At 44.0% G+C, this 20573-nt stretch overlaps 1 protein-coding gene across 12 annotated transcripts in view; it reads right to left on the bottom strand.

The window, feature by feature from the left end:
• Nucleotides 1-20573, bottom strand: part of CSGALNACT1 (chondroitin sulfate N-acetylgalactosaminyltransferase 1) — a 359890-nt gene that overhangs the window by 49161 nt on the left and 290156 nt on the right. For all 12 annotated transcript variants that reach the window (XM_073017977.1, XM_073017975.1, XM_073017973.1 and 9 more), the window contains one exon: nucleotides 2114-2330. In XM_073017977.1, coding sequence (XP_072874078.1) covers nucleotides 2114-2330 — 217 coding nt within the window. The remainder of the gene's footprint in view (nucleotides 1-2113; nucleotides 2331-20573) is intronic.

Consider the following 20573-nt stretch of genomic DNA (forward strand, 5'->3'; position numbering starts at 1 on the left):
CGCCACCTCGGCAAGCCTAACGTGTCCAAGGACTCAGACAATCAAAGCTCAGGACCCTGAACCCAGTAAGACATAGGCAGCTTCTTCGCCAAAGGAACTTGCTACAACCTAGTCCTAGAAATGGGCATTCTAGCTGCTGACAGTAATGATTTCACTTAATGCCTAATGCAAACCACATTCAGGTTCCACAACCGCATTCAAAACTCTGCAGGTTCAGTTATTCTGGAGACGTAATCTTTAATCAACCAGTGGCATTGTGCCATTCCAAAGGGAAGGCCTACAGAGAAAGAGAGCAAAAACACGAGAAGAAGGTCGAAAGAAGCCAAAACTATAAAAACACCCACTTCAGGACTGGAGCCAGAGGAACACTGCAAACAATTATGTGATCATGCACAAAGGAGTATTCCACAAACTGGGAAAAGATCAATCAATGAGCCCACCCTACTTTGGATTACATCATGGCTAAAGGCAGGTTCCAGCTAATAAAAAAAGTTCACAAACTAAGGAATATGAAAAAGCTAAGGGAATTGAGAACTGCTATACCATGGAAAGAAAAGACCAGGGGAGTTGTGATGACCACCTTCAAAAATACTTGAAAGCTTATGATGTTTAAGAAGAAACAGACTTGTTCAATCCTCCAGAGGCTAGAACTAGACCCATCAGGCAGTAGAGACATGGAAGCTGACTTCAGATACAAACAATGAAGAACTTTCCATCCAGAGATGGTCAACAAAGCAGCAGCTTGACTAGCAATGTGGGCAGCTTCCTGGTGCACACACACATTGCCTAGAGAACCCTAGGTCAGAGACAGAGTCTGAATTAAGGGGAGATTAGACCAGATGACCTCAAAGGTCTCTTCCAAGACTATTTGATTCTGATCTTCAAAAACTTAGCTATAAGTGGGTTACCCTTTACATTAAAATAGGGTATGCTCACGAACCAGAATTTTGAAAAGTATCAACCACACCCTTATACTGAACATTATGCCTTTTAATAATGTAAATTTACGAAGATTAAAAATCAAGGCTGGGTACAGTGGCTCGTGCCTGTAATCCCAGCATTTTGAGAGGCCGAGCTGGGCGGATCACTTGAGACCAGGAGTTCAAGACTAGCCTGGCCAAAATGGCAAAACCCCATCTCCACTAAAAATGCAAAAATTAGCCGGGCATGGTAATGGGTACCTGTAATCCCAGCTACTTGGGATGCTGAGGCAGGAAATCGCCTGAATCTGGGAAGCGGAGGTTGAAGTGAGCAGAGTTCGTGCCACTGCACTCCAGCCTGGGTGACAGTAAGACTCTGTCTCAAAAAAGAAATAAAAAATCAGCTTGCTCTTTCAAGATTTATGATTAGAAAGTAGGATTTTCTATGTTTAAAACAAGCTGGCGAAATAACTTAGCTGGTTATCCTCAGCCAATACGTGCATCTGAGCCATCACAGCTTCTAAGATCCAGCACCACACAATCAAGGGCTTAAAGGCACACATGTAAAAACTTCATCAGCATGCCTGAAAAATGAAACCCCACTTACTTTCATTGAGTAGCTACAAAAATGTGGGCTTGAAACCTTCTTGGTATAATTCTACATTTAAGTCTAAGATGATGCAGGTTAGAATAAAAGACTGATTTGGATCCAATGCATTGCAGCCACCACTAGAACAGGATAGCAGGTGAAGGTAGCCTAGAGCCGATCAAGAACACCTTCCAGTGCTTGCCCACTGTTAACGTGGGCTCTACCACTGCCACCTCCTCTCTGGTCCTCAAGCCTCAAGGTTGCTCACTTGTCTGTGAGTCTTCGTTCCTGTTATCCCCAAACCCGAGCCCATCTGCAAGTCAGAATGAACATAACAGGCATTCGGTCATTTTTGTAGATCCTGGCAAAAACCCAGCCCTTCCTGCTTTTCACTTCTGAAGATCAATATGCTCGTAAGGCAGTTTTCTAATTGCTCTAGGGAAAGGCAAATACAAATGATAAACTTTATGTGGGGAAAATAGAGCTGAAGAAGAGAAAGGAGGCTTTGTACTCGGCAGGGGAAATGAAAGAGATGACGGGAAGTGATACCACTGTTCTAACACACACCATGCGGAGGAAGATAAACACGTGCAAACAAACCAACCTGAAATTCTGCATGAACTGCCGGAACTTGTCCACCCTTTTTGCTAGAGGCACGATAACATTGATAAGCGTGTTGGCCATGTTGAGCTTTTCTTTTTTTACTTTCATGATGGGGCCAAATGGTCGAAACAAGACGAGCCGTTTGAATTCGTGTTTGTGGTCCCCTTTGAAGGTGAGCTCGTACAATGTCCCTTTGTCCCTTTCTGTTCGGTAGATCCCTGTTAAGAGAAAAACAAGGAAAGATCGTTCTAAAAATTAGCCTTGGCTGCTGAGTGTTTTTTAACCGAGATCTAGCACAGAACGCCTTTAAAAAGTGTTTAAGATGGAATCTCTCCAACAATTATTCAAAAATTCAAAATGCTCCCAATTAAAAAATACCAAAAGAAGTCAAAATACCATGAATTTAAAAACCACAGTTATGAAGATTGCATAAAACCATGGCAAAAAGCTTGAAATGCTGGATACAAACTGTATTCGTAGGATACGGAGGCATTTGTAAAAGGATTTTTAGGAAATAGGCCAAAATACGACTGACTATGATACAGAGCGGGATTATTTGTTTTTTCTTTTCTTCTAGCATCCAAATTTTCTGCAATACGATTTCAAGAATATTAAAATAATTATATTTAATTTTAAAAATGAGCATTTAAATTATCTCTTAGAAATTAAGACTTTTCAGCCTGGGTACAGTGGCTCATGCCTATAATCCCAGTACTTTGAGAGGCTGAGGTGGGCATATCAGCTGAGGTCAGGAGTCTGAGAACAGCCTGGTCAATATGGTGAAACCTCATCTCTACTAAAAATATAAAAGTTAGTAGAGTGTCATGTTGCATGCCTGTAATCCTGGCTACTCAGGAGGCTGAGGCAGAAGAATTGCTTGAACTCAGGAGGCAGAGGTTGGAGTGAGCCAAGATTGTAGCACTTCACTCCAGCATGGGCAATAGAGCGAGATTCTGTCTCAAAAAAAAAAAAAAAAAAAAAAAGGAAAGAAATTATGTCAATTTCAGACGAACTGACCATAGTGAACTCTTTGGGACACCTGGGTTCAGGGCTGGTCACATGGGTTGTGGGGCCCTCTGGAAGCTTCTAGAAGCATTAAAATAGACAACACATAAAATATTCAATACAGTGGTATGAATACATCATATTTAGTTTCACATCTTCCTTCCTATCTCTCAGCAGCATGGCTCAGGGAATCAGAGCACATACTATCAAGCCCAACTGCCTGGGTTCAAATCCTGGCCCCAGAGGTTTGCTTTGAAAAATTACTTCACGCTCCTGTACCTCATTTTCCCCACAGGTTACTGTGAGGAGTTCATGTTTTCAAATGTGAAAGAGGTTAGAACAGTACACAGCATGCAATAAACCCTCAACAAATGTTAGCTATCCTTACGACTCCCCTTTCTCTGAGAAGGTAGAGAAGCAGGAGAGAAGTCTGTGGACCTTTCAAACTTTGTCCCATCCCATGTCATTGTTGCTGAAACTCCACAGAGTGTCGCTTGTCAGGTGGAAGATATGAACCAGCATCTCAACTCCCCTCTCAGAACAAGCCTCCCTAGGGTCTAGGTGATAGAATTTCCCAATCTAAGGATCAAATGATTTCCCTGATGCTTAAAGATCCATTTCCTTCCAATATCTCTGGTATTAAGAGTATTTTCTCTACAGTCAGGAAACATACACACACACACACACACACACACACACGCACACATAACAAAGGTAAAATTCAACAAATCAGAAAATCTTTTGGGTTATACAGTAGTCCCCTTTTTCTAGTTTCACTTTCTGCCATTTCAGTTACCTGAAGTACAATGTATTTTGAGAGTGAGAGAGAATCAGGGAGACACACACACAGAGAGAGAGAAAGAGACCATGTTTACATACTTTTTATTACCATATATTGTTATAATTATTCTCTTTTGTTATTGGTTATTGTTGTTAATCTCTTTCCGGGGGCATAATTTATAAATTAAACATTATCCTAGGTATGTACGTATGGGGAAAAACGTACTATAGCTAGGGTTCAGGACTCTCTGTGCTTCTGGGCATCCGCTGGGGGTCTTGGACTGTATCCCCCAGGATGAGGGGGAACGTAGGTACAATGGATTCTATTCATGTCTCCTTAATCCCCACAGTAAACTGAGAATGCACCTACCATTCACTGGCTACAGAAATAAATCTCCAGGGAGAAACCTGACAAGTGACACTGTGTGGAGTTTCACTTCCAGTGACACGGCAATGGAATACAGTTTGAAAGGTACATAAATAGATTTCTCTTCTGCCTAGAGTCAGTTACAGCTTCTCAAGGTCTCTCACAAACCACTCCTTTTTTCTTCCTCACTCTACCTCTTCTTTTCTTTTGTGGGAACTACATGTCTTCCTTGCAAATGTTGCCAAGTTCTCTTCTCTGTTCTTTGCCTTCTAGGAGCTTTTCATTCTGCAGCACTGGTTTTACAGCCCCTTTGATTGTGTTCAAAGACTGGATTTCTTTGAGGTGCCACAGAGAGGAGTGTGGTCCTGTGAGTTTTCAAGGTAGTCTTGTGTCTCCCTGCTGTCCTCACAGCCCCACCTGAAAACCCAAACGCACAGTTCCCCAGCAGTGAACACAGCTATTTAAAGGCCCAGACACAGAGGAATTACAAGGACTAAGTTCCCTTTGGAAGCCTTCACCAATGCGTTGAGTAAAAGGGTATCCTGCTTGACTGCCCTCAAAGTCTGGGAAGCTGAGAGTTGCTGAGCTCATGATGGAAAAGATTTCAAAGACCCAGAGGGGAAAGCCATGGAAGAAAAGAAGGTTCATTTCTTAGGAAGTTCAAAGGACTTATTTGAAAACGTTAAGTGTTTCCCTTTAAAGTCTGTTCATTCTTTCAGTAATGTAGTACTCACTGAGGCAACAGGCTCTTTTCCCATCTCTGATGTTGTATGGGATCACAAGGTGAACCAGCTCCCAGGGCCCAAATGAGGTGGGACTGAGTCTGAAAGCAGCCACTTTCACCATGGAGGGCTTATCCACACAGCAGTCACATTCACCATGGAGGGCGTATCCACAAAACAGTCACATTTACCATGGAGGGCGTATCTGCACAGCACCCACATTCACCATAGAGGGCATATCCACACAACAGTCACATTCACCATGGGGGGGCGTATCTATCTGCACAGCACCCACATTCACCATGGAGGGCGTATCCGCACAGCACCCACATTCACCATGGAGGGCGTATCCGCACAGCACCCACATTCACCATGGGGGGCGTATCCGCACAGCAGTCACATTCACCATGGAGGGCGTATCCGCACAGCAGTCACATTCACCATGGAGGGCGTATCTACCTACACAGCACCCACATTCACCATGGAGGGCGCATCCACATAACAGCCACTTTCACCATGGAGGGCGTATCTGCACAGCAGTCACATTCACCATGGAGGGCGTATCCACACAACAGTCACATTCACCATCGGGGGCGTATCTATCTGCACAGCAGTCACATTCACCATGGAGGGCGTATCCGCACAGCACCCACATTCACCATGGAGGGTGTATCCGCACAGCAGTCACATTCATCATGGAGGGTGTATCTATCTACATAGCAGCCACATTCACCATGGAGGGCGTATCCACACAACAGTCACATTCACCATGGAGGGCATATCGGCACACCACCCACGTTCACCATGGAGGGTGTATCCGCACAGCACCCACATTCACCATGGAGGGTGTATCCACACTACAGTCACATTCACCATGGAGGGCGTATCTGCACAGCACCCACATTCACCATGGAGGGCATATCCACACAACAGTCACATTCACCATGGAGGGCGTATCCACACAACAGCCACATTCACCATGGAGGGCGTATCCGCACAGCACCCACATTCACCATGGAGGGCGTATCCGCACAGCACCCACATTCACCATGGAGGGCGTATCCGCACAGCACCCACATTCACTATGGAGGGCGTATCCACACAACAGTCACATTCACCATGGAGGGCGTATCCGCACAGCAGCTGCATTCACCATGGAGGGCGTATCTGCACAGCAGCCGCATTCATCATGGAGGGTGTATCTACACAGCACCCAAATTTGCCATGGAGGGCATATCCACACAGCACCCACATTCACCATGGAGGGCCTATCTACACAGCAGCCACATTCACCACGGAGGACGTATCTGCACAGCAGCCACATTTGCCACAGATAGTACCTGCACAGCAGCCACATTTGCCACAGGCAGAGTATCTGCACAGCAGCCACATTCACCACAGAGGGCCTATCTGCACAGCAGCCATATTCGCCACAGAGGCCGTATGTGCACAGCTGAAACAGGCCTCCTGGTGTGGGTGGCTGTGTCTCGTCAAGTTTCTGTTTTTCGTGTCAGCAGTGTTAACTTCTCCACACAGTCATAAACACAGAAAATGCAGCTGATGGTTTAACATACAAATAAAAATGTATGCAGGCTGAGGAATGATTTTTTTCCCCAGTAAAGTCATTTTCCCAGAGGCAAGCTAAGAATCATTAACTTTTAAAAACCTAAATCCACAGAGTTGAAAATACAGATAGCAATACACCTAAACCTGTCTTAAGAGATGGACATCTATTTATGAAGAACCTAGAGAATGCAGTAATTCTTATTTATAACAACTCCTACGAATAGAGAATGCCAGCTGCCTTGGTGGTGCCTGCATCATCAGCCCAGGGTGACAGAGATCACCAGCCATGGTCACTGGTTCCAGGTATGGTACACTGCCCATCAGGAAGGTCACAGCACCCAGGCTCACCCCACACACCGTAATTTATGCTGCTTTCTATCTTCCACATACCATGCCTTGCAGCAGTCATTACATCCATTTTTTAGCTGGTTTCTCTATACTCTGGTAATTATTTTAATTATATCTTATCAATCTGATTTGGGATCCCTTAATTTCATCTATTTTCTTTTTTTTTCAACTTTTAGGTTCAGAAGGAACATGTGTAGGCTACACAAGTAAACTGTATGTTGCAGGGGTTTAGTGTACAGATAATTTCGTCACCCAGGTAAACAGCATAGTACTCAACAGGTGGTTTTCCAACCCTCGCCCTCCTCCCACTCTCCACCCTGAAGTAGGCCCCAGTGTCTACTGTTCCCTTCATAGTGCCCATGTGTACTCAATGTTTACCTCCCACTTACAAGTGAGAACATGTGTTATTTGGTTTCCAGTTTCTGCATTCACTTAGGATAATGGCCTCCAGCTGCATTCCTGTTACTCCAGAGGACATGATTTCATTCTTTTTTTATGGTTGTGTAGTATTCCATAGTATATATGTATCACATTTTCTTTATCCAGTCCACAGCTGATGGGCATCTAGGTTGATTCTATGGCTTTGCTATTGTGAATAGTACAATTTCATCTATTTTAAATACATTATTTAAAACTCTCTTGCAACCTGAGTCCACCAAAAACCATACCCAGCCATCCACCCACCATGCCCACAGGCACACATTCCCATCCCTGCAGAGAGGGAGCAGCATTCAGTTGGTCTTCCTTAAACACGAAGGACAACACCTGAAAAATTCCTTTTGCCTCCTGGAACTCTTTATTGGTGGAAACACAAAGGAACGGAGAGAACTTGAGGCGGGGGTGGTGGGGAGAGAAGGCTAAGTATTCCAAAGGCAGGAATGGTTTTTCAGCCAGTAAGCTGACACGTGCAAATGGCAAGTACAAAGCAAAGTAGCCCCACAAACACCTTCCTTGTCATCTTGTGTAGAACAGCATCATTTCATGCACTATGCAAATTAAAGATCAAAATCAGGACTCTGGAGCTAGCTTAGATCTTTGTTTAAACACCCTACCTGGCACCTCCGTGCCCTTCCTCCCTTCCATAAATGCTAAGCTTTCTTTGAGTTTGGTGTAATTACTCCTTGTGCAAGCATCCTGATGCCAGTCTTTTCCTACTCAAAGGGCCAGGATCTAAGACCCCCAACGAGGTGGGGACGTCTCCAGGTATGCAATAATCTGTAGTCTATTCATGCAAATGTCTATTCCTTCAGCAGGCCAGAGCTAACCGGGTGCAGACACCTCTCTGTACCCTGTCTTCCACTGAGGACCTTCACAAGGGACAAGAAAGGCACCACTCCTGACTCTCACATTCCCCGCCCCCACTGACATGCATGTACACGGGTTGTGACAGATGTCACACTACCGAGCCTATGCAGAATTTCTCTTCAAACTTCCTGCCTGCAAAACATTACATTCATTCTCAAGAGTCCCCTTCACCCACATTCATTCTCAGTCTCCACATTCATCCCAGCCTTCCCAACCTTCCTATATGGAGCCTCGGTCTCCCAGCTGGATAACGACAAGCATCTGCTAACCCATATCCTGGCCTCCGGGGCCCAGTTGGTCCCACACATATATCCTTTGGCCCTTACATGTCCACAGCACCACTCAAACCCCAATCTCCCAAGCTCAAAGTTCTCGCCAGCGTCCCATACCACAGAATAAAGTACCAACACCACAGCCCGGCCTTCAGGACGCTCCATATTCAGGACCCCGCCTACTGTGCCAGTTGTATGTCTTGTTCCTGCCTTTTGTAAAATCTGGGCACCAATCAAGCTGGTTTATATTGAGCACATGAAACTACTGATTCCAGGGGTCCCTAAGCCCCGGAACGGTACCAGTCCGTGGCCTGTTCGGAACCGTGCTACACAGAAGGGGAGCAGCGGGTAAGTAGGCATGCCTGCCTGAGCTCTGCCTTCGGTCAGAATTACATTCTCACCACCCCACGGTGAACTGCACATGCAAAGGATGTAGGGTGTGTGCTCCTTATGAGAACTGAAATAATGCCTGATGATTTGAGGTGGAACAATGTCATCCCAAAACCACTACCTTCCCCTTGTTGTGGAACTGTCTTGCATGAAACTGGTCCCTGGTGCCAAAAAGGTTAGGGACCGCTGACAACTTTCTCCAGTTGGAAAAACTTGAATCCTGTGCACTACTGGTGGGAAGCAACATGGTGTGGCCACTGTGGAACGCAGTTTGGCACTCCCTCAAAAAGTTAAACATAGAAATACCATATGATTCAGTAATTCCATATATACCTAGGTCTATATCCCAAAGAATTAAAAACAGGGGTCCTAAAAGATACTTAGGCACTCATGATCAGAGCACCGTTATTCACAAAAGCCGAAAGATAAAAACAACTCACACCTCCATCAACAGATAAATGGATAAATAAAATGTGGTCCATCCATACAATGGAGTACCAGCTGCCTTAAAAAGGATGTACATTTGCATACATGCTACAACATGGACGAATCTTGCAGACATTATGCTAAATGAAATAAGCCAGGCACAAAAGGACAGATACTGTAAGATCCCGCTGATAGGAGGTGCTGAGAGTAGTAAAGTTCAGACACAGTGCAGAATAGAGGTTGCCAGGGGCTGGGGAAGCAGGGACTGGGGAGTTAGGGTCTAACGGGTACAGAGTTTCTGCCTGAGAAAATGAAAGTACTCTGAAGATGGATGGTGGTGATGGATGCGCAACAATGTGAATGTACTTAACGCCACTGAACTGTCCACTAAAAAATGGTTTAAATGATGAATGTTAAATGTACTGACCACCATAACTGCTGTCCTCTGAAAAAGTCTACCAGTTTCTCACAGACACAGCCCCTGCACAAGTCTATGCGTCCACCTTCTCCTTTTAAATCTGATCCTTCTGCTCTGGGTAGATTCCCAGGACATTCTCAATGCAAAGCCATCTCTCTTCTTCAGGCACTTCTGTCTTAGAGCTTTACACTCTCTTCCTAAACTATTGTTTTGGCACCTGACCACATGAAAACATCTTGGGCATCCGCCTGTCTAGGCTTACCATTTCACAGATGAGCAAAATGAGACCCAGAGAAGATGTGATTCGCTTGTGTTAGCCTAACTGGTTAATGAAAGCCTGGAATAAACCTCCACTGAAGGATTTACTCCCTGGAGTCACTTTTCATATGCAAAAAAAGATAACTCAGCACATAGAAAAGAATCCAGATCATGAAAAGAGCATCCAAGAAGTCAGAACAAACAAGGTAAAGTCTGTAGCAAAACTCACTGTACCCAGAGACAACCCTCACACCTACTCTTACAGATTTCCTTTAACCTTACCATAGAATTCTGACAGTTGGTAAGTAACAGCCATCTGAAGTTCCAATCTCTAGTACACTGAAAAGGGTAAATTTTGAAAGGAGGGATTTTTAATGGAAAAAATATATATATTCAACAAGAAAACAAAGACTATTTGGGAAAAGAAACTCTGTAACAGGCAGAAGTGCTGAGAATGGTAAATAGTGTCAAGCAACATCCTGACAGAAGGGAGAGGGCAAAATACTACTTTCTTTTAATTATCAATATCTGAAATCACTTAATCTACTTCATCTTAGCCAAAAGGTTGAGAAGCGATGATGATTTAATATAAAGAAAAAACACTTCACCCATGTAAATTGCCTTTGAAGACATCCCTGTAATAGCACAGATCTGTTTACACTGTTGTACCATAAACACATATTCTGCTTACTCTATTCAAAAAAGGAACAGGTAAATGCTTAAGATTTTACTCTGAAATAGTATTTTTTAAAAAATATTTTGTTGTCTCACTTACCTAGAAAATTCTGCTCAAATGGCATATCGCATTCCCAGACCACATGAAATAAATGAGACACTATTACGGTGCCATCACCTGTCAGCTCTGTTTTTACAGGTGAAGTAGTAAACCTGTGACATTTGTGGAAGAGATGTCCTAAGACTGCTATAAATCCTCATATGCTCAGATGCTAGAAAGCAAATCACTCACTCCATGAAATGCAATAAAAATTATCTACTTGGAGGCTGTCTTCATCTGTGGAGCAACAGAAATGTCCCTACTTTCCCCTGCATCACAGTTCACCTATGTTCAGTGGCTCTGGACTTGTCCTCACTGGTTTTATTTCTATTTCAACTGCCACTGAAAGTTTCTTTCACTTGATAAGAAATAGATGCAGTGACTGGTGGACTGGCTGAAAAAATTCATACATCACCTTTTCTTGTTCCTCTATACTGCATTTTTGCGTATTTGTTCATGTCATAGATGCAGGCAGACAAATTCACTATCTGGTTCCTAATCCATCAGAAATGTCTAAGAACTCACTCACTCAGAGTGCCTTATTTCATCATTGGTACTAGCAGTTGACTTTTTTTTTTTTTTTTAGACAGAGTCTCACTCCACTCCTGGAGCGAGGCACCACTCCTGACTCAGACTGGAGTGCAGTGGCGCAATCTCGGCTCACTGCAAGCTCCGACTCCCAGGTTCACGCCATTCTCCTGCCTCAGCCTCCTGAGCAGCTGGGACTACAGGCGCCCAACACCATGCCCAGCTAATTTTTTGTATTTTTTAGTAGAGATGGGGTTTCACCGTGTTCGCCAGGGTGGTCTCGACCTCCTGACCTCGTGACCCACCCGCCTCGCCCTCCCAAAGTGCTGAGATTACAGGTGTGAGCCACCTCGCGTGGCTGGTACTAGCAGTTGACTTTCTTTTCAGAGTCCTTCTTCCCTTGCATAGAACTGCAATGTATTTCTCACCTCATGAAGGCCACCAGGCATTCAATAATGAGTAGAAAATGAAGGCAGGTTAGGATTCCAGCACTGAAGTGGGTTGGGCTCCTCGGCAGGTGGCCTGCCAGCCTCATGGAGTTCAAATGCAAATGACATGGTTAGTTTTATTTTTATTAATTTTTTCTTATGGTTAATATTAAGGATGGATTGTATTCTATATTAGAGATATAAACATGGTCCAGGCAGGGTGGCTCTTGCCTGCAATCCCAGAACTTTGGGAGGCCGAGGCAGGCGGATCACTTGAGCCCAGGAGTTTGAGACCAGCCTGGGCAACATGGTGAAATCCCGTCTCCACAAAAAATACTAAAAATTAGCCAGGTGTGGTGGTATGCCCCTGTAGTCCCAGATACTCAGGAGGCTGAGTTAGGAGGATCACTTAAACCCAGGAGTTGGAGGCTGCAGTGAGCTGCCATCATGCTGCTGCACTCCAGCCCCAGCAACAGAGTGAAACCCTGTCTCATAAAATAAAAATAAAAGAGATGAACATGATAAAATCACTGTGCTTTCAGGATTCACATTCTAGAGAGAAAGACAGGTAAACAAAACAGGCATCAAGAGGGTAAGCGCTTAACAGAGTCTGCCCATGGGGTAAGGGAGAAAAAGGAGGGCGTCTCCACCTGCTGGAGGGTCTGGACAGTCTGATAGCAGATGTTTTTACCAGAACTGAAGACTGAGCATGTGTTGGCCAAGACAACAACATCAGAGAGGGCCTTCTAAGGAAAGATAATCATGGAAGCAAAGATAACAAAAACCAGCCTGTTATGTTTGGCCACCTTGAGGCAGTTCGGCAAGGCTGGAGTGCAACAGGCATACAAGAATGGAAGGTGGGAGAACGCTGGAAAGGCCGAAGCGCAGTGGGATGAGGGGTCACATCACGTGGACCCCCTAAGTCTCCTTCACAGGTGCAACCTGTCCTAGAGCAAAGAGGAGCCGAGCCAGTGTTTTAGCACAGGAGAGATGAGATCTTTTAGGACTTTCACCTTAGACCAGTGTGAGGCACGGGTGGATGATGACAGTGAACGAAATCAGAGAACAAAGAGGAAAGAACCACGATGGTTTAGCAGGAAATGACAAGAGCCTGAACTAAGATGGTGGCAGTGGAGGTGGAAAAGAGCTTGAGAATGTCACTAGAAAATGTCATGGCAGGTGAGGGAGAAGGACAAAAGGAGTCTGACTCGAGTTACAGGTGAGACAGGGATTATGAGCTAAGCTTTGGATGTGCCGATTTGAAGAGGTATATGAGCAGGATTGAAGCTTGGCAGGTAAGCCTTTTGTAGACATACAGATTTAGACATCCCTGCCATGTAAGTTGAAGCTGTGGATGTGGGTCAGGTCAGCCAGGAAGAGTCTGTAGATTAAGAAGAACAAGCTCAGGATGCAGGCCCAGGATATTCCAAACCTTCAGGTGCACAGTGCATGGACCTGCAAGGGTCACTGAAAAGTCCCAATGACAGAAATACTCAGAGGGGCAGAAGACAGCAACATCAGAGACCAGTCTGGGAAACACAGCAAGAACTTGTGTCTAGAAAAAAGTGTAAAAATTAGCAGGGCATGGTATTGTGCACCTGTAGTTCCAGCTACTTAGGCAGCACAGACACGAGGATCCCTTGAGCCCAGGAGATTGAGGCTGCAGTAAGCTATGTGCGCACCACTGCACTGCAGCCTGGGTGACAGAGCAATACCTTGCCTCAAAAAAAAAAAAAAAAAAAAAAAAAAAAAAAGAAAGAAAAAGAAAAAAAAAAGAAATAGCCCCCTGGATGGGGCAAGGAGGAGACCATCCACAGGTAGTCTTATCAGTAACAGTTTCAGGGGTGTAAGACAGCCTGGGATAGATTTGAAAAATGATAAGGGATGAAGGGCAGCAGTGAGTTGAGTGTTTTTCCTTAGCTTCCTTGAAAATGTCAAGTTTATTCCCACGTCAGAACCTCTGCCTGTTTTTTCTCCTCTGCCTGGGACACTTCCCCAGGTCTGGCATGGCTAGATCCTTCCTACCATGTAGGTATCTGCCCTGAAGCCACCCCCTCAATGAAGCTTTACCTAGTCTCAGTCTCTGAAGGCCCCCACCATCCCACAGACACTCTGTGTTACCCCGTTCTGGATTTTTCATCACACATTACCTGAATGTGTTTATTGCTTACCTATGTGTTACTGTTCCTGCCATGGGAAGGTACGCTCTGTGAAACCAGAACTTGGTGTCTGCAACCCTAATGAATATTTGCTGCATAGAAGAAGAAAGGGAGGGAGGGAAGAAGAAAGGGAAGGTGCTTGGCTAAAAAGGGAATAAATGCAATAGGGTAGAAATCAGAGGAATTACTGAGTTGACAGAGTGTTTTTAAAAAAATATTGGAAAGAGCAACATACTTCCTTCATATGCTGATAAGAAAGAACAAATAGAAATGGGTAATACGGATGCAGGGATGGAGTGAGAAGGTGAGAGGCAGATGAGATCTACAACCCGGCAAAGTACTTGGTATCAGACAAGGACAGGTTACCTAGTTCCCCAAATGGGGATGGAGCAGAAGGCTAGGGATACAAATAGAGAAAACTTGGGGCAAGGAAAACGACAGGAGCTCATGGCACTAAGTTGGTGAAACAGAATGAGGGAATTAAAAGGAGAATAACGGGTTTATGAGGAGTGCTGGAGGCTGCGATGGGACAGTGGAGCACGGAGATGAGTAAGGATATGGGAAACAACGTAGAGGTGCGTGCAGCGGGGTAAGAGAGCATGAATTTGCACTGACATCAGCACGCGCATTCAGTGACTTGTCTCCAGCAGCGTGAGCAACACAGGAAACAAGATGGCGACTCACTGAGCTGTGACTGGCCTCTGCATGACAGGTGTGAGGGCAAGGCAGGCAGGCACTGGGAAGCAAGTGGTGGAAGTGTTACAGGTAGCCAAGTATGAGTAGGGCAGGAGAGGGCTCTCCCCTAGAAATGTAAGGGGATGTTTCGACAATTATCTCATTGCCTCTCTAAAAACGAAAATTTGGCAGCGCCACAGAGAGGCCACTTCCTGATGTTCCACACCTGTTAACAGCAAAATGCTAACTGAATGCAGGCCCTAAGGAGAAGCAAAGTCCTGGGAACATGTGTTAAGAGACAAAAATGCGCTGGACGCAGTGACTCACGCCTGTAATCCCAACACTTTCGGAGGCCGAGGCGGGTGGATCACCTGAGGTCAGGAGTACCAGACTAGCCTGGCCAACATGGCCAAACCGTGTTTCTATTAAAAATACAAAAACTAGCTGGGCGTGGTGGTGGGCGCCTATAATCCCAGTTACTTGGGAGGCTGAGGCACGAGAGTCGCTTTAACCTTGGAGGCAGAGGTTGCAGTGAGCCAAGATTGCCCCACTGCACTCCAGCCTGAGCAAGAGAGTGAGACTCTGTCTCAAAACAAAACAAAACAAAACAAAACAAAACGAGAGACAGACGAGAGAGAGGGAAAGAAAAAAACAGGTGACCTATGATCTTCTCGGAGCACACTCCACCGGAAAAGGGAAGAAAGCCTCCAACGGGCATGCGTGTAACTCACTAAACACTCTGCGCATGCTCAATGCCAAAGGGTAAGGAGAACACTGCGCATGTGGAAAGCCTACCCTAAAGGGAGAATCATGGGGAAGACGCGAACCTGTAAAGTCCCAGGATCACGTTTAAAGATCTCCCTGCCTCCTTTTTTTTTTTTTTTTTTTTTTTCATTCCTATCTTCTTTTGCTCTCTTTTCTCTCTTGGACCCTCAGGTACCCACTTGGGTCTCTTTCAAGTGAATTTTCCTTTTGTTCCTGTTCTAAAGCCTTTTAAAATAAACTTCCATTCCTGTTCTAAAACTTGCCTCAATCTCTTTTTCTGCTTTATGCCCCTCAGTTGAATTCTTTTGTCTGAGGCGGCAAGGACTGAAGTTGCTGTGGACCTGTAGGGGTTCGCCACCGGTAACTCGGGGTAACTGGGATCTCTTCCACTGGTAACAGAGGGGTTACATTATGGGGTCCAGGTTGAGAGAGGAGCAGAGAAGCCTAAGGAAAGGTACAGTATAAGGACAGGAAAGAGTGAAAGCTTAGATGCGCTGAGGGTAAACAACAGCAAGGCTAAAGTGAAAAAACTCAACAGAAGAGATGGGGAAGACACAGATTCTGAGGATGTTTAAGTCTAACCCGCTCCAGGTGATCAATAGCCCCAGAATGAGGCTGTCCTGGAAATTGGGCCTCCACACTTTTCTCCCTCAGTGCTGTCTCTGGAGTTGGCTGGACTCAGACAACAGGCTGCTCGAAAACACTCCACAGATTTATTTTTCACCTTCACTTCCTATTGTTGAATAACTGCTGGTTTCTAATGAAGAAATGGCAGATCCATCTCTTCCCATCATCTTACTTTAAGATATCAACGGTTAGAAATTACACTTGCAGGTTGCCTACTTGGACTCAATGGAGTTGAAGAGGCCAGTCGGCAAGGGTAGAGGTGAAGATAGTAGGGAGCTCTACAAAAATTCCAGAACAAACAACATGCAAGGAGGGGAAGTCACAGCTGCCATTGTTAGGGCAAGTTTCCAAACAGCTGTAGGACTTCCTTTGCAAACACAGTGGAATGTATATCCAGGATGTCGTGGGAAAGCAGAAAACTTAAGATATACGCAGAAGCAATGAGCAGGAACTAAAAGGTCAAAGATCAAGGAATGTGTGACCAAGCTATTGTCTTTGGCCAACCATTGACCTCACCCATGTACAACTCACCACCAAAGTAGAGGATGTACAGCCTAACCAAAATTTCCATAACCCTGACTCACATCCGTTTTTCAAACCCTGTTCACAAATACTATCTTGATTTTGAAGTATCTTTCAAAGAGGTAAGCCATTTACTCATTTTGAAAAAGTTAAGTAAGTAACCTATTCAAGGTTGCAAGTGATATGCTCCCAGACCAAAGGGCATACGAGTAAAAATCTGACAGCAATGTCAAAGTAAAGCTCTTTCAAGGTGAACAACTCGGTCATCAAAAGGATGTTTTAACTCTTCTTTCTTTTCTGTTCTTCCTTTCTTTTTGAGACTGACTTGAGAATAGAAAAACATAAAGATGCTTCAAAAAGCTTATCAACTTTCCGAAGCATATCAGAAAACTCTTAAAACTCATCTTTGAAGAGTAAGATAATATAATATTAATTCATTGATATCAATTTCTTTATATTTAAAATATGGAATAATACTTCTTCATAGGGTTATTTTGAAGATTAAAAACTATGTAAAACATTTATGCCTGGTATATAGGAAGTACTCAATGATGTTGGCAATAACAATAATAATTATTCTTACTATTATTATCATTCATTCCACTTTGTTCCATTAATCATTTAATGTATTATCTCAAACAGGTCAGGACTCTAGAGCAAGTATGTCACTTGCTCTACTGGCATTAAATATGCTTGAAAGCAGAAGGCAATTGCTAGTTTTTTCAAGTCGCCACTGTGGACCCAGAGATGTGAAGATTTTTGATATTCTGGTAAAAAGCCTCAAGATATACAAATTAGCATATGTAATATTCGGGTCAAGGTAATGTTTTAGCAAGATTACTCTAGGATTTTTTTGATATTGCTTGAAAAACCCATTTCTAATGCATAATATCAACTGAAAATTTCAAATGATTAACCCGAAAGCCCTTTGTCACTTACCATGACCTTTCGTCTCCCCTCCCAATCATCTGTTCCAGTTGTAAAACCCTGCCTTATATAACATCTACATCACTATCTGCAGTCACTAACATGATTATCACAGGGTCCTTCCCAGACACACAGAGTCTCCTGGCTCTTCCAGACAGGCTTCTGTGGTTGACCAACACCCATGGTACAGACTGCCAGCCTAACCCTGGCTTCACCACTGACTTTCTACCACCTTAAATAAGGTATTTAATGACTCAGGGTTCCTACTTCCTCATCTTAAAAATGGGATCACAGTGTCTGTTCAAAGGCTCAACATCAACTGCTTTGTGCTTCAAGAAAAGTCATAAGTAGTGTCTCTTAAAAGCACTGGTTTTGTTGGAATGACTCACCTAATGAATTAGTGGTAGAAATTCATTTTAGCTTTACAAATAGGCTATAAAGTTTAATCCACTGGGTATCTGGGGAAAATATATACGTATATCTGTGGAACTTCTAAATGACAGAGAAACCACAGTAAGTTGAAGATCAAGAAAAGAATTATAAGCCTAGAAAATAGATCACAATATTCTACTACAATAGAATGAATTGACCTGTATTCATCTATGCCAGTAGAAACTGGTAAGCTTGAGAAAATACAGGTTCTTGAGACTTCAGACGTGAGGTCTGAAGACTAGCTTTTGGAAACCATTCATTTATCTCAAACTGGTACAATGCAACTCTTTAGTAAATCTTAGTAAAAAAGAACTAGCCATCACAATAAATAATAACAATGGTTCCAATCAATGGAGCTTCTGATGAGACATAAAATGTGACCAATGCCCACTAAACGGTACTATAACAAAGCCTGGACTTGTTGTTTCTGTGGGTTCCATGGAAGTCTTCAAAAGGCAAAGAAACCAACACTCCCACCAACCTAGGAAAACAACTGATGTGAAAAGCACATTTGTAGACCGAATTCTTCCCCTACCCTTTGAATATCTACTTTCCAATATAAAGAAAGTTTGAAACTATAACCAAAACTTTGGCAGTATTTTTAAAATTTACTTATTTATTTATATTTGAACTTGCATAGAGCAGGCAGTATTTTAAGTGGAATCTGAATAACATATCATTTCTTGCAATCATTGTAGGGTCTTAAGGGCAGTGACTAAAGCCCAGATGATAATGAACGGAGAGATATGCTTCTGTTGACCCATCAATCCAATAACTTATTCACTCAAAGATCCATCAATAAGCACCTTCCAGCTGGGCATGCTGGCTCACGCCTGTAATCCCAACACTTTGGGAGGCCTGAGGCAGGCAGATCACCTGAGGTTGGGAATTCAAGACCATCCTAATCAACAGGGCAAAACCCCATGTCTACTATAAGTACAAAATTAGCCAGGTGTGGTGGCATGCGACTATAATCCCAGATACTGGGGAGGCTGAGGCAGGAGAATTGCTTGAACCTGGGAAGTGGAGGTTGCAGTGAGCCTAGATCACACCACTGCCCTCCAGCATCGGCAACAAGAGCAAAACTCTGTCTCAAAAAAAAAAAAGGAAAAAAAAAGCACCTTCCATTTTTGGTAACAGAGTAGAGTATACAAAGATGAATAAAAACATAGATCTGGCCTTGGAAGGTTCTCAAATTTGCAGCAGAGAAACAGAAATGAACAGCTATAACACCATATTCAGGGCCGGTGGGGGACACTGCGAGAAACTCCTAACTCTGCTGGGGAGATTTTCAGAAGGGCACTCACACAGGGGAGTCTCAGAGTGAAGTTAAGGAGGAGGACCTGTAGAGCAGGGACACTTAACAGGGGTTGGATGAGGAAGATTCTCCAGGCCACTTGGCCAGAGTGCACAAGAGTATGGAGGAAGAATGTGGCACAATCAGAAAACTGCAGAAGCCCAGCAAGTCTGGGAGAGAGACCAGGTAGGGAATGCAGTAAGACCTGAAGCTGAAGGGCCGAGAAGACAGCCTGTGAGTCACACAAGGAGACCTAACCATTTGCAACCACAGGGGTTTTGGGGTTTGTTTGGATCTTGGTTTGGTGGTTTGCTTTTATGTTCAGCAATCCCTACAGCTAAAACACAACCTATAACAATCTGAATCTTAAGCTGTACAAAAATATGTTCCAACCACCAGAAAGTTTTGAAGGAAAGTCCCCAGAGATCAGCTTTCCATCAGAAGCATGAATCTTGTGCCATGCTTTACTCCACATCCTTGGAAACACAGACACATCCTCCACTGATCACCAAGGAAAGATGATGCACAACAAGAAAGTAAAAAGTGTTTTCCTTTGAGGTGAAGAGCACATGAGCAAACAAATATTGAAGATGAGGTTTGTCAACCCAACAGGAACATCCTTTTTAATAGAATAATCTGCTCAGAATGCCAAGCTATGTTTTGGTCACGCTAAACTCCTGTGTTGTGGCAAGTCATAGAGTGACAGCTCAGATGACAAAGCCAAGCAATGTCCTTACAGAGGCAGCCTGGCAGGGGAGAAAGAGAGACCTGAATTTCCATTCCATTTGACCATTAACTTACCCTAAGACTCGGCAAAGTCAATTCTCAAAGCCTCCGTTGCCACAACAACACGGACACTAAACGAAACACGACTTGCGGTGTCCACAAGAAGCAATGAAACAGAAGAAAGACAACTGTAATCTTTGGATTTTGATAGCCACTGCCCCTACAAAATTCCTACAGTAACTTTATTAATATACCCTATGACCGAGGGTGTACCTCTCTAAAGAATAAAAACAATTCCATAAGATGCCAGCTGAACATGGACATTTTTCAGATGATAGGTTAAGGCATTTTTTAAAACTTAGCCTACAAGAATAGATAACACTTAGTCTCTTTGAGTGTATTCCCCCAATTGTTTTTTTTGAGATGGAGTTTCACTCTTGTTGCCTAAGTTGGAGTGCAATGGCGCGATCTCAGCTCACTGCAATCTCAGCCTTCTGGGTTCAAGCGATTCTCCTGCCTCGGCGTCCCGAGTAGCTGGGATTACAGGTGCCTGCCACCAGGCCCGGCAAATTTCTTGTGTTTTTAGTAGAGATGGGTTTTCACCATGTTGGCTAAGCTGGTCTCGAACTCTTCATCTCAGGTGATCCACCCACCTCTGCCTCCAAAAATGCTGGGGTTACAGGTGTGAGCCACCACGTCCAGCCTCCTCGAATTTTTTTTCCAAATGAGTCATGACCCCCAAA

This window comes from Chlorocebus sabaeus, chromosome 8 (genome assembly GCF_047675955.1).
Source record: "Chlorocebus sabaeus isolate Y175 chromosome 8, mChlSab1.0.hap1, whole genome shotgun sequence".
Taxonomy (NCBI): Eukaryota; Metazoa; Chordata; class Mammalia; order Primates; family Cercopithecidae; genus Chlorocebus; species Chlorocebus sabaeus.